General features: G+C 38.5%; 1 protein-coding gene across 6 annotated transcripts in view; it reads right to left on the bottom strand.

Moving 5' to 3' along the window:
• Positions 1-19,775, bottom strand: part of ARHGAP21 (Rho GTPase activating protein 21) — a 120,971-nt gene that overhangs the window by 64,581 nt on the left and 36,615 nt on the right. For all 6 annotated transcript variants that reach the window (XM_039548498.1, XM_039548497.1, XM_039548500.1 and 3 more), the window contains 2 exons: positions 7,852-8,034; positions 1,957-1,981 (listed from right to left, as the gene is read on the bottom strand). In XM_039548498.1, coding sequence (XP_039404432.1) covers positions 1,957-1,981; positions 7,852-8,034 — 208 coding nt within the window. The remainder of the gene's footprint in view (positions 1-1,956; positions 1,982-7,851; positions 8,035-19,775) is intronic.

Raw genomic sequence — 19,775 nt, 5'->3', positions numbered from 1 at the left:
CAAAAAAAAAGATACTTCTGCACTGGCACACACTGCTTCACAAAAACGAAATGCTTGGATCCCCTTAGCTTAGTCTTTCAGAGAGGAAAGCTCAAGGGAATTAAGTGAATTTTCATGTACAAACTTCAAAGGAAAGTGTTTTTCAATAGGGTGTTTTCAGATAATCCCGGCAGGGCTTCGCAGAGGCCGGTTTTCCCAATTTCGCTGCAATGCAGGAACCCGCCACCAGGTGGCTCCGGCGCCCGGCCCCAAAGGCGCAGTTCCCACCGGAGCGGCTCCATCCCGCGCTCCAGTGCGAGGTGCTCCAAGAACCCTGAGATAATCCTGCATAGAACTTCTGGCCTACCTGCTGCTGCTGAATAAACACCACTTTTGCGAACATGCAAAATGAGATGTGCGCTTTTCATGATTTTCTCCTCACAAGCTGCCTACTGCCCTTATTTGGGAACAGGAACAACCTGCAGCAATGTAAACGAAACAGTTTCATCCCCTGTATGCCCCCAAAGATCATGTCAAATGCTGGAGAAAAGTGTCTAACAGACTTTGTCCCATTTTGCTATTTTTAAAGGTTTAATATACAAAAATGGCGGGTTAAGTTCTACTGACACCTCACAGCCATTTCTCCTCTTTTCAGGGGGACAAGTCCAACCTCCTCTCCTTCATGAGAATGCTGTTAACTTCCAAAGAATTTGTGCACTCTGATCTGTATTTCAATGTATACAACATACTATGGCGCTATAAATAAGCAACAGTTGAGCTGTGATTCATAGGTTTAGAAGCTACACAAAAAATTTTCACGAAGTAATCTTTTTTCCACCTTCACAGGTCTCATAGCGAACCAAATAAATATTTCTTCACTGCTGTTCCTCTACTGAAAAATAGCTTTCAGATAACATTTTAGATAAACTGACCTACATTACATCTTTAGCTGCCTGAGTTCTCCCTGTGAGAACGAGAATACCACAGAACTTCTCTAGATCACAAGTGGTGTCTTCCATACTGGTTTGGCACAGAAGATCAACTCCCCTTCCCTTCCTGAAAGAATCTGCCTTTTTTCCTTTTGTATGTCAAAACAGATAAAGGATGTTTCAAGTTTGGGGAGCGATAAGAAGTAAGAAGAAATTAACTTCTCACTGTTTAACATGCAGGTGATGACAGCTGAGTAAAACTAGGAGGATGAAATGGATGTATCCATCTGCTTCCAAAAGAAAAAAGTAAGAAAGTTCAAATATTCATGTTTCCCAGAATGCTTCTAATACATCACAGCTACACAAAGAAAATGGAAACAGGAGTTCAGACATACCTTCGTCTTCCAACTGAAGGAGGCATTTAAGGTACACTGAAAGCAGGTACCATGCTTTGCTGCAATCATAACCCACCAGCAGAAGCAGCACTCAGCCCACACTGTCCCCAGCTCTGGGCAGCCCCATCAGCAGTGAGCTGCACTGCCCCTGTCAGGCAGAGCACCAGGGGAACCCCACACAGTGCAGATAATCATCCCACTGCCCCCTGTACCTCGCCATCATGACACACTGGGAAAACAGAAAGTGGGACTGGGTTCCCAGTCTGAAAACCCAACTTCCTTGAATCAATATGTTTTTCACCCTTTTAAGGAAACAGTAAGATATCAGCAAAATAGAAGCATGGATGAGAAAATAGCTAAATACCAAAGACAAATTTAAATTAACTGGGATGGAGATAGAGCATAAATTTATAAAAAATAAGTTCATGTGTGAATTAAGAAAGAAAGCAAACATAGGCAATGTGAGAGGGAGAAAGCTATGAAAATGGAGGGGAACTGACTGGCATAATCTAGAATTAAGTGACTAATCAATGAGCTTGATGCTCACACTGAAGTGATTTTAAATTTCAAGCTCTTAGGTAGCAATTCAAGTCTATTACACAGCTGAAGCATTCAATATATTGGATCTGTAAGAGAGTAAAAACAAGACATACCTTGTCTGTTCCCATTCTCTTCATCCTAAAGAGGAAGAAAGAGTGCATATTAAAAATTCAATAAATGGAAAAAAATGCATAGGCATCTCTAAGATACAAAGACTTGAAGTGAACTGGTAAGGTTAAAACTGTATTTTGGTACCTCCTACTTTCTCCACAACTATTCAACTTAAAGAATTAAAGCTTTTGTTCTGATAATGTAGAATTATAGCTCTTTTAAAAACAACAACTAAGCACAATCCTATGAAACATCCCCACAGAAACAACATGAACATCATTATGTAGAAACAAATGTACCAAACCCCATGAAACACTGCCATGAAGCCTCATACTGCACTGCATGTTGTTGGAAGCATGTTTCAACCGAAAGCCAGGCAGGAAAGGTTCCACTAAAATCATCTCAGGATTCAGAGCTACATATGCAAGAGATACAAAATATTTTGTAAGCAGTATCTGAATATGCTTCCTGAAATTTGAAATATCAAGTTTGTTTTGCCTTCAATACTACTAAGGAAAAGTATGTACCCCAAACACTATTTAGCGACAATCTTGAAGAGTCTCCTTCTGCACACTGATCCCAAAAATCACACAACTGGAAAGTACTGGGGGAAAATGGCATGCTTAAACTAAAAAAAAAAATATTACCTAAGTTACATTCTTGTCAATATTTTGGTATGAAGAGCATGGTTAACCTTCTCTACAAAATTCTACCCTTTAAGAAGCAAAATTATCTAATTAGGAAAATACCTGCTTGCTTTCTAAACTGTAGCCTTCATAGAGTAATAAATATTCAATCAAATACAATTTCTGAGACTAATAGGTAGCATTTGAAAAATATTTCTAACTATTCACCTCAGCTAATTAGAACAGCTTTGTCCTGAAGGAAAGAAGGAGCAAAGAAATGACCATGGAAATAATTGTCACCTGGATATTTCTTCCTACTTTTACATGGACTAATTCCAAACTTCTAGGTATTTTGCCTTTAAAGAAAAATCACTATGTTTTTCAAATTAAATAAGCTCAAAGCAACTACAAACTGCCCTGAGCAATCCATTCAAGAGAGAAAGACTTGAAGAAAGAGAGGAAGTAAGACCCAGATAAGATCATTATATATTGATGAGGAAGAGGCAAGTCTGTCCAAGGTGCAATAAATTTCTTACAAGACATACAAAAGTTCTGCTGGAACTTTGTAAGACATTACAGAAAGATAACTTTAAGGAACAAAGAAATAAAGAATAAAAGGACTCCCTCAAACCTGAAACACTAAGTTATAAAAATCTAGCACATATTCTACTTTTTAAAAGACATGATATATCATTCCCACCCAAACAGCGTATCTCTAAGTTGGACAGTCCTGCTCTACACTTTGGTAAAAATGGCACACTAGAAGGCAAGTACCATTGACTGCTTACTCTTGAAGCCCTGTAACAGTCAGTTGGTTCTGAACTACAATCAGCAGCCAAGAATTAGACATGGAACTTCTGCATGTTTTGAGTTGTGGCTCAATCTGTCAAGTGAAAAAACATCTTTAGGACTTTAAATATTAGAACTCATAGTCTGAAAAATCTGGGTTACATGTATGGGAGGCTATTTGATGCTATATATATATTTGATGCTATATAACAAACAATTCTGAAGAGAAGATTTAGCCAGAGTAGAAATGCCATAATTTATGAAACACTGCAGTGGGTTTTTCAGTTTGTCACTGGCCATGCAAAGTTCTGTTATCAAAGACAGCTGCAAAACATTCGTTTTTCATGGTATCAAGCCAATGAGATCAGGCCTTGAAAAATGGAATGAATGCTTTATAACACAAATGTTTTGAAACCAGCTTTCCCTCCTACATTCACCCGTTACACGTGGCAAGATGTCAGCATATGCTGCATCCAGACCCGTAGAAAAGGTTTTCTTTTACAACTTACTTGCTTCTCAGACAAATGAACTTGGGAGAACAAACTTCACATGCAAAAACGTGTTTCTAACAAATTCCAATAAACACCTGATGTTAAAGGCATTATGTAACACTTGCTTTTTGCAATGCTAGCTTAAGAAATCTTCCACACACTCCAAATTCACTTTCTTAAGGGAAAGGAGGCATGGGAAGCAAGGACAATATATAAATGGGTTATTCCTGAATGTGCAGCTATTCCCTGTTTGGTGTGTGTTCCCACAGAAGCACAGTCAAGTACTTTTGCCAAAACGAAATGTGTTAAACCACAGCCTCCATTTCCAAGGTCATCTTTCACACTGTCCTTCACACAGGGCTGTCCCTCCCAAGAGACCTACCAGACAACAGTTTTTTCCATAACCTATCACAGTGTTTATAAGTTAGTTAATTAAGGCCAATTACAATGAGAAAGAGACCCTTGATTTGTACTTAAATAGCTGTTTTATGCAGGAACCATGAAAAGATAGCAGAACTTAGCAAAATATCCCGAATTTGACCTAGACTGAAGTACTACATACATAAGGAATGCTAAAAGAATTAGATATTTTTTTATTATACATATATATAACAAAAATATAAAGAATTTAAATACAACATACTAGCACTCCATTTTAAAATATGCAGAGACACTTCCCTGAATTGATCATAACCAATCATTTTCACATGGGGAAAGGGTGTCACAAAAGAAAAAAGAAAAAAATATCACCTGAAGTACTATTAGGTGTTCATGTATCAAGATAAGTGTGTTTTGGGGCTCAGAGTAGTCACCCAGGTCTTGGAGGCAGATCTGCCTAGATCTCCTTCCTTGCAGCGAGATCTTTGGGACAATAAATGAAAAGGCTTTCCAACTGAACAGAAGTTTTATTTTTTAACAACTAGAACACTGACTTTCTCAAAATTAAACGGCTCAACACCACCAACACACCTAGACAGAAAACAGACTACACATTTTATAAAGTAATGCCCACTCTCCTCCACTCAATACATCCTCTGGTGTGCAGTTCTTTGCTTCCAAGAAAATTCACCTCAGTGGCTTTCCAAGCAGCAGCATCCTCCAGCATGTAAAGAGCTTACCTTTCAATTCCCATGGAATATGCAGCTGTGGTGTGATCTTTACCACACCCTGCAGGCTAAGAACATTACGCTCTATGTCCTAGAGATGCCACTGTTCTCCCCTTGTGAAGAGTCTTGTCCTCCTCTTCCCAGAGGATTCCACCTGACCCATTAACAGCTTTTTCAAACACAGAAACCACAAGCAACGGGAACAGAACTTTGAATGGAAATATTTTCACTAGTATTTCTGAATTGGAACCTACAGTAGGTATTAAAAAAAATCAAAACCATATACATCCACAAAGAATGTGGAAAGAGTGTTTGAAGGAAAGTACTTTTAGACAATTTTCTTTCTCTTCACTACCTCTACTAGTTTATGTTGATTTGTAAAATTTAAGAGATCATAGGGCAGGCTTACCTTGGGGGAGGGGAGGAATTAAATCCAACAAAATTAAAGGAGCTAGAAATGCTTTACACCCTGGGGTAAACAGTAGAGACTTCTGCATTGATCTAGAGGGGCAGCACCAGCATCACATTGACACTTGTGATAACAAAAGGGCTGTGGCTCTGAGAAACAGGTCAAGGATTGAGTGACTCCAGCTGTTATGTCAAGGGCATCTTCAACATCCAGTTGTAATCTGTCTCACATCAGCAGTGGCTGCATTCTCAAGTGTGAAGGAGGGACAAGGCTACTACAAGATTCAAAACAGTCAAAAAACCGAATCATATTCATCATTGTTATACTGTCTCTGAGGGGTGCAAAACAAAACATCTGTGACTTCTGAGGCACTTACAATTTTGATCAATGAGGAAAGCGAGAGGAATGATACTTGAGCTTACAGTCGATGACAGAGACTGTAATTTGCTGGTAACCTTATCTGATCAAAGATCCTAATTGAACAGCTGAGAAATCAGATTTCCTCATATTAGGATCAGGCTGACAATAGGTGAATTTCATTCTTTCGTACCGTAACTTAGGTACATAGATTTCCACAAAAGCCACATTATGAAGACTTTTAAGTAGTAATTTGGAAGATCTGTTCTTTTTTTTTGCTTCACCTCATGGACATTTAAAAGAAGAAAAGAGAATATAACTGTTCAGTTTAGTTTAGAGAAGTGCAGACTAGGGCTCTGTCCAAATGAACCTTACCATCTTTACATGTAACTGAATCCATGAATAATGGTGTTACATTATCCAATTATCCCATCATTTCCTTTTCAAAAACAGACAGAAATAGGAATGAATTAACCAGATTCTAACATGTCCAAGAAGAAACAGAGAAAAAAATTAAGAAGGCATGAAGATCTCTCTTGCAGAAAAAGAGGGAGTTAGAGCTTCAAGAGAAGTCTCGAGATTTACAGGTGTTAGGCTCACTACGAACTGCTTGGGTCTCTCAGAAACCATCAGATATGAATGAGAGAGGAAGAGAGAAGAATTTCTTTTTTACAATGTCCTTCCTTTGTGCCTGTCTCCCTTCGCATGTGAGAAACACATTGACTCCCTCAGAGACATCTAGCGATGGCTTTTTTCCAGAACATATCCAGTCACTTCTTAGTTAAGGAGGTTAACCTTGCTCATGCTGTTTATTTTCACCCTCAGCACCAAGAGGGGCTCTTGTTGAGAGATGCTAACAAGTGCATGTAATTTGTTCTGCTCAAGGCTAAGGATTCCCCACCCTTCTTCCTCTGTTTCACACTAAATTCAACCAGAGACTGCTATTACCTGTTCTCAAGGACAGAAATGTTAGGATCACCTGATACTGCTAATAGCTTCACTTCCATATAACTTCAGTCACTCCTGTCAAGGAAAAAATTTGGGCACTCAAGTGGAGGCTGAATAGCTGAAGTTAACTGGAAAATTGTGCCAACTTTCTTCTGCAAATCTTTTTCTACTTCGAAAGAAATCTCACAGCTACCAAGGACAGGCAAAGACAGACAACTTTATTGGAAGACACCTGCAGAGACACATGAATCAATTAACTTCATGCTCCTTCCCAAAAGCTTCAATACCCATTCCCCAGCTTGGTAAGAATTTGTTCTTCTGCCTAACTGGAAAAGCAAAAGCAAAACTGAGGGGTAGCAGGGCTCATGAATACCATTACAGTTGATGCCTTTAAAATGAGCAAGTGTTATTTGAACTCTCTAGGAAACACCCTCTCTCGATTTTCAAATTCCTCTCATTATTAAATGGACTTTTTCTCAACACCACATACTACAGCAGCTTTCAAAAGCTTCAGACACATAAGAGAACATGTACACTCTTTGAGCAAGGAACACCAGTTAGCTACTTAACATTTAGATCTTCTTGTTTTAAATAACAAAAATGTAAAATACTTTAAGAAAGTTGTCTTTTAATGTAGGCCTATATATAGCTTGTATATATATTTGTCTTTTGACTAATGAAGAGCTGCTCTTTACAGCAGAAAGAATGTAACATAGAAACACAATCTGACTTTCTAATGTACATTGATTTTAGGATACTCAGTTAGAAACTAAGGCAAACTAATTCTTCTTCATCTCTTAGTGTGATGGTGTGACAAACTTCAGTTTGGGGGGGGGAGGGGAAAAACAACAACAAAGAAACCCAAACATCAAACCGTTGAAAATTAAATCTACACTTTAGAAGAGGTACAGACTAATTAATGACACTGGCTTTGGGTAAAAGAAAAATCTGTACAGAGAAATACTTTCCTGTTCTGCAATGACCACTGCTCTTACCCATGATACAAATATTTTTAACTGACTGACATAGTCAATTCCATTTTATTGGAACAGGTCAGCAAACAATGCCATGAACCCACCCACCTTACATGGGATCTTTCAAGTAAGCTGGATTTTTGACCCTAAAAGGTACAAGGCTTTATAAAAAGTGCTTTATTATTAATTCCACTTACTTTAAAAGAAAACTGAACCGCAGATTCTGGAGGGTAAACTATGAAATGTCTTAAGGTGAAGCCAAAGCCCTGAGATGTCCTCCTTAGCACGACAGTTTTAGGACCAGGCCAAGAGAAAGTTTCTTCCTCCTCCGATGGTGATATAGCTTCACTCTGCTCTTTTCCATCTTTATTTTTTGATGTCTAAAATAGAAAAAGATATGCACAGAAGTTTTAATTTGGATCATTGAAAAATAAAAAGAAAACAAGATTAAGAGTTCCTAAACATTCCTGTACACTTGAAAATAGAATTTCTCCCCCGTAACCAAAATAACTTGATGATCACTAGTATTTTCAAATGCGTACTCCAAAGCAGCACCCCTTACACCACTGCACCTCTGGTCATCTTGCACACAGAATAACACTTAAATTTTAAATGAGGTTAGATCTTTTAAAAGTCAACATTCAACAATGAAAGACTTGAATGAACCACAAGAAATGCGTACAGCTTGCATGTTTTATTTGCCTTCTATTTACAGACTATTAGAGACGTGACTTCTGGGACCCCATTTCTGGCTGTGCTTATCTCACACACACATGTACAAAACAAACTTCTCCTTCCCTCACAATACAGGCATGATTTTCTTGACTAATATCTCCTCACTTAATGTAAATAAAACAGAACATGCAATTGGTTAGGCTTCCTCAGCAAGACATTTTCCTCTAGTCATATCTATGACCTCACCTTTGCTTTTTCCACCCTTAGCTATTTTCTCTGAACATTTCACTACGCAAATTCTAAACACAAACGTAAAAAAGTCTCCTTTCCTTTTACAATCCTACTGCAATCCTTCCTCTCATGCAGAAATAAGCAATCTTGGGTGGGTTTTTTCTTATGGCTAATTATATATACCTATGACTCAAGAAACATATTAAAATATTTATCTTCTCAGCCTTATATAAAATCTTCCATTTCAACTTTCAAAGTGAGTGCCACACCAGCACTCAAAGGCAGGAGACACAGAGAAAGCATGCAAAATCCTATGACCCTCCTCTAAAAGATTCTAGTTCAATGATGCGTGAAACAAATTTAGATACCAGAGCCTATAGCCTATTCAAAGGGTATTCAAACAGAAATAATAGTCTTCTTGTCCTCCAGTAGCTCTGCTCCTGTGGCTCAGCAACTGGCTGATGTGTGTAAGAATTTACTGCTTGGTTTTCTCCCTGTCCTACTCCAAAATAATCTCTTTTGCTTCAGTCTTAGAGCTGGAACCTCAAACTGCAGCACTTGCTGGCAAGGTGGGCTCAAACAACTCCAACCAAAATCTACAGAGAAGACAGAGCATGCCCACTCTAACCACAATGAGAGTAACACGTGTTACTACAAGAAAAATAGTGCAGCTCCTTGGTAAGAGCTAATCCACCAGAACAACATTTTGCATTCAGGTACGTAAAACACAACGCATTTGTCCACAGAAGATACAGTTTGCCCTCAGAAACCCCCATCTTGCTATGTCCAACAGGGAGAACCAGCAAGTACTAGCCAATGCTCCAAAGACCAGCCTCCCTACCTCCAAAAACCCTGTTTTCAGCAAGAAAAAAAACATACAAATCAAGAAGGGTCTTAACACTACAGCCAAGCCAAGAAATGGAGCTGCTTCAGAAACAAGAAAATATGGAGAATCCAGAGCAGCCTGACAGGATTCTGCTCTTCCAAACAGCCTGGAAGAATTAACAGCAGATTTTGGAAAGAACAGTTATAAATATCAAGGACTCAGTCTCAGCCTAGTCTGTCCTCATCTATCATCTTCATTCATGTTTTAAAGTGTTAGTGTGAAACTGAGAAGACTATGCAATTAGATGACTAATGAACAAAAAATTAGTGAGCACTGCAGAACTGCCAAGAATGAGTGGCTTGAGTTTGAAGTTCAAACAATGAAAAGATTAGGGCAAAATTTACATAATCCTTTAGCCTAAGGATGGAGTTTGTTACTGAGGTGTTCCCAACCACTCTGTTCAGCTTCTGAACACAACAGCGTTTTATCAGTTCTGCACATATAAGTGTCACTTTTCAGGCTTTCAATCTCAGGACACAAGCAGAAACTGGAGCCAGCAAGAACATTTTGATCCTAGTAAACTGGCAAAAGAAATAGCTCCTAGTAAAAAAAATATCACTGGCCTCTAAAAAATGACAGTGATTTCCTCCATCAAGTGACTCACAGCAACCCATCTATTTAATATTCCCTTGCAATCTTTTGTTTCTCCTCTCAGGAGAGCAGGCAATGCATGATGCAAAGTTTCAAATGATCCAACAACCACAGATATTGAAAAATGTCCATAAGCAAATACCCATTGTTAGAAATAGGTAAACAGCAAGCTTAAATGTAGCACTGAAAAATCCAAGTCTTCAATATACTTCCATCTTTTTTCTAACAAAAACCTCCTTAATTAGCCAAAAGGTAATTTTAGTATGTGTAACAACTGATCACTGTAAGTTACATATAGAAATACTGTAACCTCAGTTCAAAATAGAGCCATACAGAGAACTTCACTAGCTTTTAGAAACAGGAGTTGCAGCATTTCAGTGTAGCAAGAGAACCTCTAATTTCCTCGTAATTTCATGCAAACTTTTTGCATTCACAGAAGTTACTGAACTATAAGTTATTCATAAACCCACAGTCAAATAATTACTTCTTGAAAGAGCACACCAAAAGGGAAAGGTGAACTTCATGCCGACCTTGGACCCCCCTGCAAGGTCTGACAACAGGGTAACAGAAAAAGCCAGTATCAGTAATAAATGTGAGATATGTTCAGTAATAGCAACTTTCAGCCACCACTACAAACAAGCAAGAATCTGATTTATAAAGAGAGTCAACATCTGTTGAGTAACCCTGTGACACTTCCAACCACAGAACACGCACCAGAATATCCCTTGCCAGAAAAAGCTTTAAAAAGGAACAAGAAGATTTCTCAAAAACATAAACAAAACAAGGATGCAAGACAGCAAGCAAGAAACAGATGATGTTTAGCCCAGGCAACTACACACTACTGAAGGCAAAGTCCCTACACAGTTTTCCTTGCAAATCAAATATTAAGTTACAAACACATAAGTATCTCCTATCCATAAGGGAATCTGTATTTTGGGTAGAGTCATTTGCATTACAAGAGATGAAAAATGCATGCTTCATTTTCATGTAAGATCTAACAAACCAAAGGTTATTGAGGCATATTCCTTACCGAAGATCTGTATGTTTATTTCTCTATAGACTCAGTCCTCAAAATCGAAGTCAGAATGCATACAATCAAGTTCAAGGACTGAAGAATCCCAGGCTACTAAAAATGATTCAAACATCATTTCCCTTGGGAATTTTTCATGCAAGGTTTCTGAACAAAGTATCTCAACGCATTATTTCCTGTTCTATGCAATTGCAAGGACATACAACAGATGCTTAAGTGCATTGTAAAATGCATACCTTGTTTTTAATATTGTATTTAACCCTTCTTTCTAAGCAATGAAAGCATCCATGAAAAATCAGCTAGCATCATAAAAAAACTACATGAATCACTGGCAGCTTAACATGCAGTAACAGAATTATGTAAAATCGCTAAGTAGCATTAATGTTTGTAAATATTATTTCCAATTAAAAATAAGTCTCAAAGCAATAGTTTCCCATTATATCAGTCTGAAGTAACAACTAAAAAAGCTAATACACCCAACCTGCATGCTCTCTAAAGCCCCTCTAATTTCTAATCTTCTGATCAATTTACAGACCTGTACTGTACAAGCTAAAAATCCCTAAGTGACAGTCATAGGCAACTGCAATCAAAGTTATCAATAAAGAACTGTTGTCTTGACTACCTAAACAAATAGGTATGGTCCAAGTTCCAAACACCGTCTTCATAGGTGAAAAATGGTGAACACTAGAAATAATTGATATATTCCACTATCGATTCTGGAAAAATCATTCAAGCCCTTTTTAAGTTGGTATGAGCAACCAATTTCTATCTTTATTTTGTGTTTGGTATCCAAACTCAAAATTATTTCTAAAGAAATGGGGCATGGGACTGACATCCAGATTTGCTCCCTTTTTAAACTGTTTTATGTGGTTTTTTACAATACAGAATGCTTCACAAATAAGTTATGTAAATAAAAGTCTCATTGTGGATGTAAGGATTTCCCACACTGCATTTTTTTGAAGCCTAAATCTGTATTTAAAAAACAAACTAAAAACAAACAAACAGAACAGAAAAAAACAACAAAAAAAAACCAACTCCCAAACCAACCAACCAACCTCCCCCAACACCAGACCATCCAGGGGACTTACCTATGAGTACCCCAGTAACAGCATGGACACAGCCTGTGCTAAGCAGCACCTACTTCAGCTGCACTTAGCAAATGTTCAGCTTTTAGCTAGTCTACCAAGAAAAGAGATACCTGATACAGCAGTTCAGCTAGACAGATCTATGCAGAATAGAAAATGGGCTGATGTTACCCAATTTTACTGATTCAACAGCGATCGTATGATTTTTAGGGCTTTTTATTAACTACTGACATAAGCCAGAGCAAAAAAATATAGTTATTAATCCCTAAAATCTTCCTGAGACACTGACAGGATATTCCAAATGCTCTAATAAATGCTCAGCTCACTTGAAAACAGGAATATTTCTTGTATTGGGTCATTTACTTTCTCCAGTTTTTGCACCCAGTTGCTATCACTTAACTAACCGTCCTGTTAAATATCTGCTATTGCAGAGAAAAAGGCTTTTCTAGAACAGTCTGGCCTTATTTTAATGTGACAATGAAATAGGTTCTTTAAAAAGCTAACAAAGAAGAAATAAAAAGGTCTTTTCTGGCTAAGACTACAGAATGTGTAGGAAAAAACCTGCCTATGAGACAGCCACATAAAAGATTATACAACTTTTTTCTGAGATACATTATCTCCATCCTCATTTGCAGTATAGGAAGGTATACCCAGCCTACAGACAGTATTTTATCTTAGTAGCATCTGAGAAGTGGGATCATTCACACAAGGTGTAAATTGAGTCTTTTTCTTTCAGTTCTCAAGCTAATAAACCAAAATTTCAAGGGAAATGGGTCACATTTATAAAGCCAAATACCTTGATCATGTACTGAAACAGTCTAAAGATGCAGTGAGATAACTTCTAATGTGTCTTTAAATCAAACTGCAATGCACAAACAGCATCTTGTACAGAAGTTATTCCCAGTTGAAGAAAAGTAATTACTGACACAAAGGTAACATTTTAAGTAAATCCATCTTCCAGGTATCCAGTGCACAGCCTTCTTCTAAAAACAAATTAATTCCATCACTTTTAGCCTTAGGAAATATATTAATTTCTTACTGAAAAAAATGACTGCAAAGAGATCAGCAGGAAAACTGGAACACAGAAAACCCCAAACCCACACAATCATTTTACGCCTCTGTGTCAAATATCCACTTGTCCAAACTTCTGACTGACTTTTATGTTTACCAAAATTTGTAACCTTGCCCTGAATAGGTAGGATGTTGACAGAGACAGAATTCAGGCAGGAAAGATAACCTCTCAGTAAATATACTGGCAGTGTCCTTCCCTCAAAGAAGTGTTTCATCATTTTATGTCCTTGAAAGATGGCTAGACAGTGTAACCAACAATATTCTCCAAACCCACAAGGATGGTCAGAAACCAGTCTGCCAAATTGGTGAGATACGAGGAAATCTATAAAAATCCTAGATGTAAGACTGTAAGACTGTGGATGGCAACTGACACCATAAAAAAAGGCATCTAGAATTTGCAGAAAGCAAGAGAGGCAAAAAAAAAAAAAAAAAAGGAGAAAAACACCAACTGAATATTTAACAGCTGTACATGCTAGACTTGTTAAAACACTCTAAGCTGAATTCCAAAGACGCATGCGGCAGCGCATGCATAATACCAAAGCTGTCCCTTCCTTACTAACATCAAAATTAGCATGCACAGTTAATTAACAAATACCCCAAATGTTTCAGTATTTTGATTGTCAAACTGGAGCATTCGTTTTTGCATGAATGTCACCCTTCACATTAAACAAGCAACAAGGTTAAAAAATTATTTAATAATTATTAAATTATTAATTATTAATAACATTTAATTTATGTATAGATTTAAGCTGATGGCAGATATATAATAACATTAATTAACTGCTCCTACCTACATGCTCTACCTACTTCAATGCAAAAGTACATCCTTCTTCTTGTCTACCTTTTAGAAATACAAGCATTACTTGGGCATGGCTGAGTGTAATCAACTCCTGTCAAAGTGAACTTTGCCAAGTAGAAATAAATCACTGTGAGTTAAATATAAAAGTTTCCCTCTATCCAATAATGAGCTGAACTCTCAACATACAACTAAAACGCAATACAGATTCACAGCACAATATACTCAACCTAACAGTATTGACCACATATTTACATGATTGCTGACATTCACTATGTGCTGACACACAGTACTGAAATTAGTTCACTCCACTGAGAAAGCCTTTATCTACAGAGTGACACTGAAAGAGTGTTCCCCACAGAAAAATTAGGCAGTTTGAGACAGAGATGTACTGAAGCACAGAAGAGGAAAGTGTTTCCTACCCCAGGACATCTCTAAGGATTCCTCTTTGCAGAATGGGCCACAGGGAAATGGATCCCACTCAACAGATCTCTGACTGGTAGCAAAACCCTCAGAGCACAAGACAGACGGTATCTGTCTCCATCCTGTCCGCTTCAGTGCTATTCATTTAACAAAGCTGCAAGAAGGACTTGGTTGCTCAGTGCTTGTAACTGCTGAGCCTGTTTTCAGTAGTTACCAAGAGGAGGCTGCCTTGTCATGAAGCACCTGAAACTGGAAATGGAGATGTAAAAAAACCCCTCAAAGCTCTAAAGATCAAACAGCTACAGAACCACACTCACCACAAGACGAGATGTGGAGATAAACACAGCCTGAGTCCACATACATAAAACCATCAGCAGATAGCATTAACAGAGACAGATAAAGCTGATCTAGTCAGGGCCCTCACTCTGGGGTCACTGCTGTCTGGTTTTGGAACTGGGGGCACAGCTCCTCTTCCATGCTACAGTTCTTCCTGAAGGGGAGGCTAGGGGAGGTGTGGAGAGGGAAGAAAAAATAAGAGTTTCCAGAGAAAGATTTCAACTCCCAAACTCTAAGAAAGCATCAGCACTCAGAGTCACCAGGGTTCCCACTCATCTCTTACCGAGCAGGGGTTATGCATGCATGAAGTGCAGGATATTTCCTGAGACACCCCAACAGTAACATTTCTCTTGTATTGCAGCTGAGTGGGATGCACTAACTGGAAAGGGTAATAGAGGCAAACAAACTGAAGAACTCAACTACCACTAGAACAAGATCCAAATCCTTTATGACTACAAGTGGAGACTTTTACTACAATTAATGGTTCAATATCAAACAACAGGAAAAGAGAAACAGATTATTAGTGATCACCGTAAGACTAAGGGGAAGATTGGCAATGCCATTCCTCCTGTTTGCCGCTCACCTGGGTTGGTGAGGTGGGACCCAAGCAGCCACCAGCAGCAGTGAGGTGGTCTCCATGAGCAGCTCTCCCTCTCTCAGCCCCCTCATGGGTCTTGCTGAGACCCCTAATGAGACAATTCAGAGCAAGGGAAGGCAATAAAAATGTCAGCATCACTTGATGGAGTGACCACAGGTCCAGGGGTGTCCCTCACTGGAGCTCACTTCTTATCACTCTAATGCACCACTATGGCACTAAGCCTGGGTCCTTTTTGGTGGACTAACCAAACTTAATTCAGGCATGTGTTAGGACATAATCCTGAGAGCAAACCTGCCTGTCTTTTATGACTGTGAATCTCACCCAGATGGAATACAAGCCAGTACAGTTCAATAACAAATGCAGCGGCTGCCTGCCTGCAGCAGAGCTCAGTGAGAATGTCAAATTTTGAGGTGCATCTCAGGACTGAATACTCTAATTCAATAAAATACATAAATCATATCCTCAAACCAAGAACAGGTAAGGAGAAGGGCAACTGAGATGGCAATACATGACTACTCCCAGTGTATGAAGTAAGTGGGAAATCTGCGACCTTTCAAAACCAAAGCATACCCATGCCAGCATGGCAGATGGCTGGGAGGCACAGGGAAGGAAACATGCAATTCTGTCAAGCACCATGCAGGCTTACAGAGCTGGCTTGGGCTTGGAAGGAGGACAGAGGGATGTGTGTTTCTGTGTACTTTCTGCCTACTTCTGTAGTACTACTGTTGTAGTAAATACAGTAATTCAAAGGAGAAACAGTATTTTCAAGATAAAGGATTTCAGTTCTCACAAAGGTCAAGGCATACACAGAAAACAAACAGTAAAAACCTCCATGTGTGCATGTTACTACACAGCTCAAACTTGCCTTACTGCACTCTACTGTTCACGAAAGGCAGCTCTGTAAAGCAGCTGGTGCTCATGTCAGTTTCATCAGTACTCCACGAGACCTAAAATACAAAGCTGAAGGCTATCTACAGCAAGGATGATCTCAAAAATGTTCCCTCCATGTGTCTGTTCAACTGAAAAGTTTTCAGTTTACCTGGCTCTGGATTAAAAACAGTGACACCCCAAGTGGATCTACAAACTGAGGCTAGCTAGACATGCTTGCTCGAATGAAAGCAGCATTCAGCTTCCCAGGCCAGGTGAGATTCGGAAAGAGCTCTTCTACTTCAAAGTAGGGAAAAATCCCAACCTAATAAGACTGCCTAGACTTAAAGTAACTTTTTTCTTTTTTCACACAGCACAAGCTCTGGTTTTCTCATACTGTAGTTCTGATAGCTGGACCTTTTGTACAATGCTCTTAACTTCACCAAAACCAAGATCATGTCTGGTATGACTAGTACTCCACCACTTCTTAAACAGGATTTCTCCACACTTAGCCCCAAACCCCTGAATTATCCACAAATAGACAAACTACCTTCTCAGATCTCCCTTTAAACACTACATACTACCAAATTTAGCATATTTCAATTAATTAATCTACCATACGTCTATTTTATTTTTATACACATATATACACAGAGAAAAGTATACTGTGTTGTGTGTGTACATATATACATATATTTGTAGTAGCTTGTACACATCCAAAAAGTGTACTAATTGACTGGAATTCTTTGCAAAGCTAATTAAGTGCACTTCAGATAATAATTTATACTGCCACAGAGTAAAAGCCCATTTCAAGCAACAGCACCAAGAAACAGAGTAAGAAGTATATACTTCACAGTTTTTTATGCAAACTATTTCCATGATGTGTTTTGATTGTATCTTGAATTTTGTTATTCACAACAAACATGGAGTTCATAATATTATATTTAGTCAGAAAAACATTAACAACAAAGAGAAATTGAGAGCTTCCTTGTTTTCTTATAGACCCATTAGCAAAAGCCTCCCCTCTTAACAGCTACATCCTTAAACTGGAAAGAAAGGAAACATCTGCAGGGCTGGTAGCTAGCACAACAGCAAAATATCATGTGATCTTAATTTAGCTAACTTGAAAATTTTCCTTCTCTGCTTGTTCTGTCATTGCTTGTTAAGAATAGGAAATTCTTTGTCCTCACCTTACAGTGTACTCTGGAAATATCAGAGACAGGAGACAAAGAAAGCATGCTTCTGCTCCTCAGCATTGAAGAAATGTTTGAGGTTACCCCATGCAAGATAAAAGAATCTTCTCAGCAGTCTGACAGAAGTGGTAAGAGCGCCTCGCAGAGTCTCCACCTGTCAAGAGCTGCCTTAGACTGCTCCTTTCAACCTATAGGAGTTTTCCAGATCCAAGACTATGAGCTGCCCCATGACCCACTCTGCTTCCTGCAGACAGGGAGAGGGCAATAAGAAACACCACCTATGTCCCCAGCTAAGTACACTACTGCAAAAACAGGAATGAGTTTCAGTGAAGTTTGTACTCTTTTTGCTTTCTAGAATAACACAGGCTTTACCAAACACACAAGATACCACATAGCTTCCACTAGACTTTCACCACAGTATTACCACAAACCTATTTACACGTGAAATAGCTTTGCAGAAGCCTTCAAGAAAACCAAAACCACTGCACAATGTAAAATCACCAAAATCACCTGCACAGACCCCATTTCAATAACATGATGGACCACAGGTGCATTGAAACTATTACCAGCCCTGAAACTACCAACAGATTTCCTTTGCTTCACAGTGTTTCTCTCCACTGTAGCCAGAGACTGTCTTGAATCAAACAACTATTAACCCCGCAAGGGACACAGTTAAAGTTGACCAAACCACCCATTTTTCCACAGCTTCTCTGTCCCTAGGGCAAACCTCTGTGTTTGGACTAGGCTACTCCAGGATGCAGCTACAATACTGAGTAAGAGCTTTGCTTTTGGGCTGAGCAGTGGAACAGTGGTACATCTTACACCTGCTCTCTATTGAATGTATTAGCTGCATTAGGCTGACCTTCTCTTACTGAAACTACTTGTCTTGGGGCGACTACTGAACTTTTCAACATTAAAAAATATGCTCCTTCCTGTTCTAAAAACAAGAAAATTAGGTCATTTATAGACTAGACACATCACTTCATCTTCATAAATACATCATCATACCTGCTGGTAATTCAAGCTGTTAATGCTTAAGCTCATTCAATTCTGCAGTATTGCAGCTCTACTTGAGATTTTATTTCATGTACATCAGAAAAGTCTCTGACCCGCCCAGAGCCAAGCACAAGCCTTTGGAAGATCAAGGATTTGATCCTTCAGTGTCAAAACCTGAATAGTAACCTTAAAAACATGGTTATTGCAAGTGGGTTGTTATTCTAGAGTTTGACTCTTCCGTTTGCAGAAGATTTACCTAGTCATATGGGGGAAGTTTTAAGAACAACCCATTTAACAACAACTGTGTGGATCAAGACTAAAAAACATCATAGGAATTTTAAAAGAGAACATGGCTCAAAACACCACAAAGAAGACCAGTGTGTCAAGATTCTTTACCTCCCCATATACACAGCCTCTCTCCTCAAAAATAACCTCTAAATAAATCTACATACAGCTTGAGATACTCAGTGTTGAAGCCTTCTAATACAGTGACCTATTAATAAACTCCTGCAAACTCAACACTTAAAAACAATCTTGGTCCTGTGTTTCTAGACATTTAATTTCAACATACTACATAATGTGCAAATCAACACACTCTTATGTTTCAAAGCCCTAAACCCAGAAGTGAAAAGGCTTGTCCATTGTAAAGCAAAATAAAATAAAATTAGGATACACAGATGCAAAGCCACATATCCAAACACCCAAATTAAATTATGTTCAACCTCTAAATTTGTAATCTATTGTGCATATATAACAGAGGAAGAAAAGCAGCCTTTTCAGTGAATAACTTCTTTTACAAAGATACAATGCACAGGAAAATGCTTAATAAAGGACTGTGAAGTCATTAACCTGAAAAAATATCTTAAATCTTTATGCCCAGAGATGTCACTAAGAGGATAAAGAGGAGAAAGTTGTCCAAAGGTTTTTCAGTTTAACTGCAAATCCAAAAGCTTCTGAACCATGACTTACGTGATCATAAGTGACCTGCATATTTCCTCACAGTTTGCACTGTGTATGTCAGTAAGAATGGTTGATATAGGTAACTAAATCTACATTTGTTTCTCTGTCTGGAGGTTGGAGTGCGGAGAGAGAAGAAATCTATTTTAACACAAATCTGTTTGCTTATTTAAGAACTACTTGCCTTTTATTGTGGCTTGAATTGCTCACTGTTGCCAAGTTATTTCCCTGTACTTCGGACATTACAAAAATGTTTCTTCAGCAATGTGAATTCCCACAATGAGTTAAGTCACCAGCTATTTCATGCAATGATTTTACACTTTTTGCTGAAGCTGAAAACCCTGCACTGCTACCACAACAGATTTTTATCATATTGCCTCCCTCCC

Source organism: Corvus cornix, chromosome 2 (genome assembly GCF_000738735.6).
Source record: "Corvus cornix cornix isolate S_Up_H32 chromosome 2, ASM73873v5, whole genome shotgun sequence".
NCBI lineage: Eukaryota > Metazoa > Chordata > Aves > Passeriformes > Corvidae > Corvus > Corvus cornix.
This window is presented reverse-complemented; position numbering and strand designations above follow the sequence as displayed.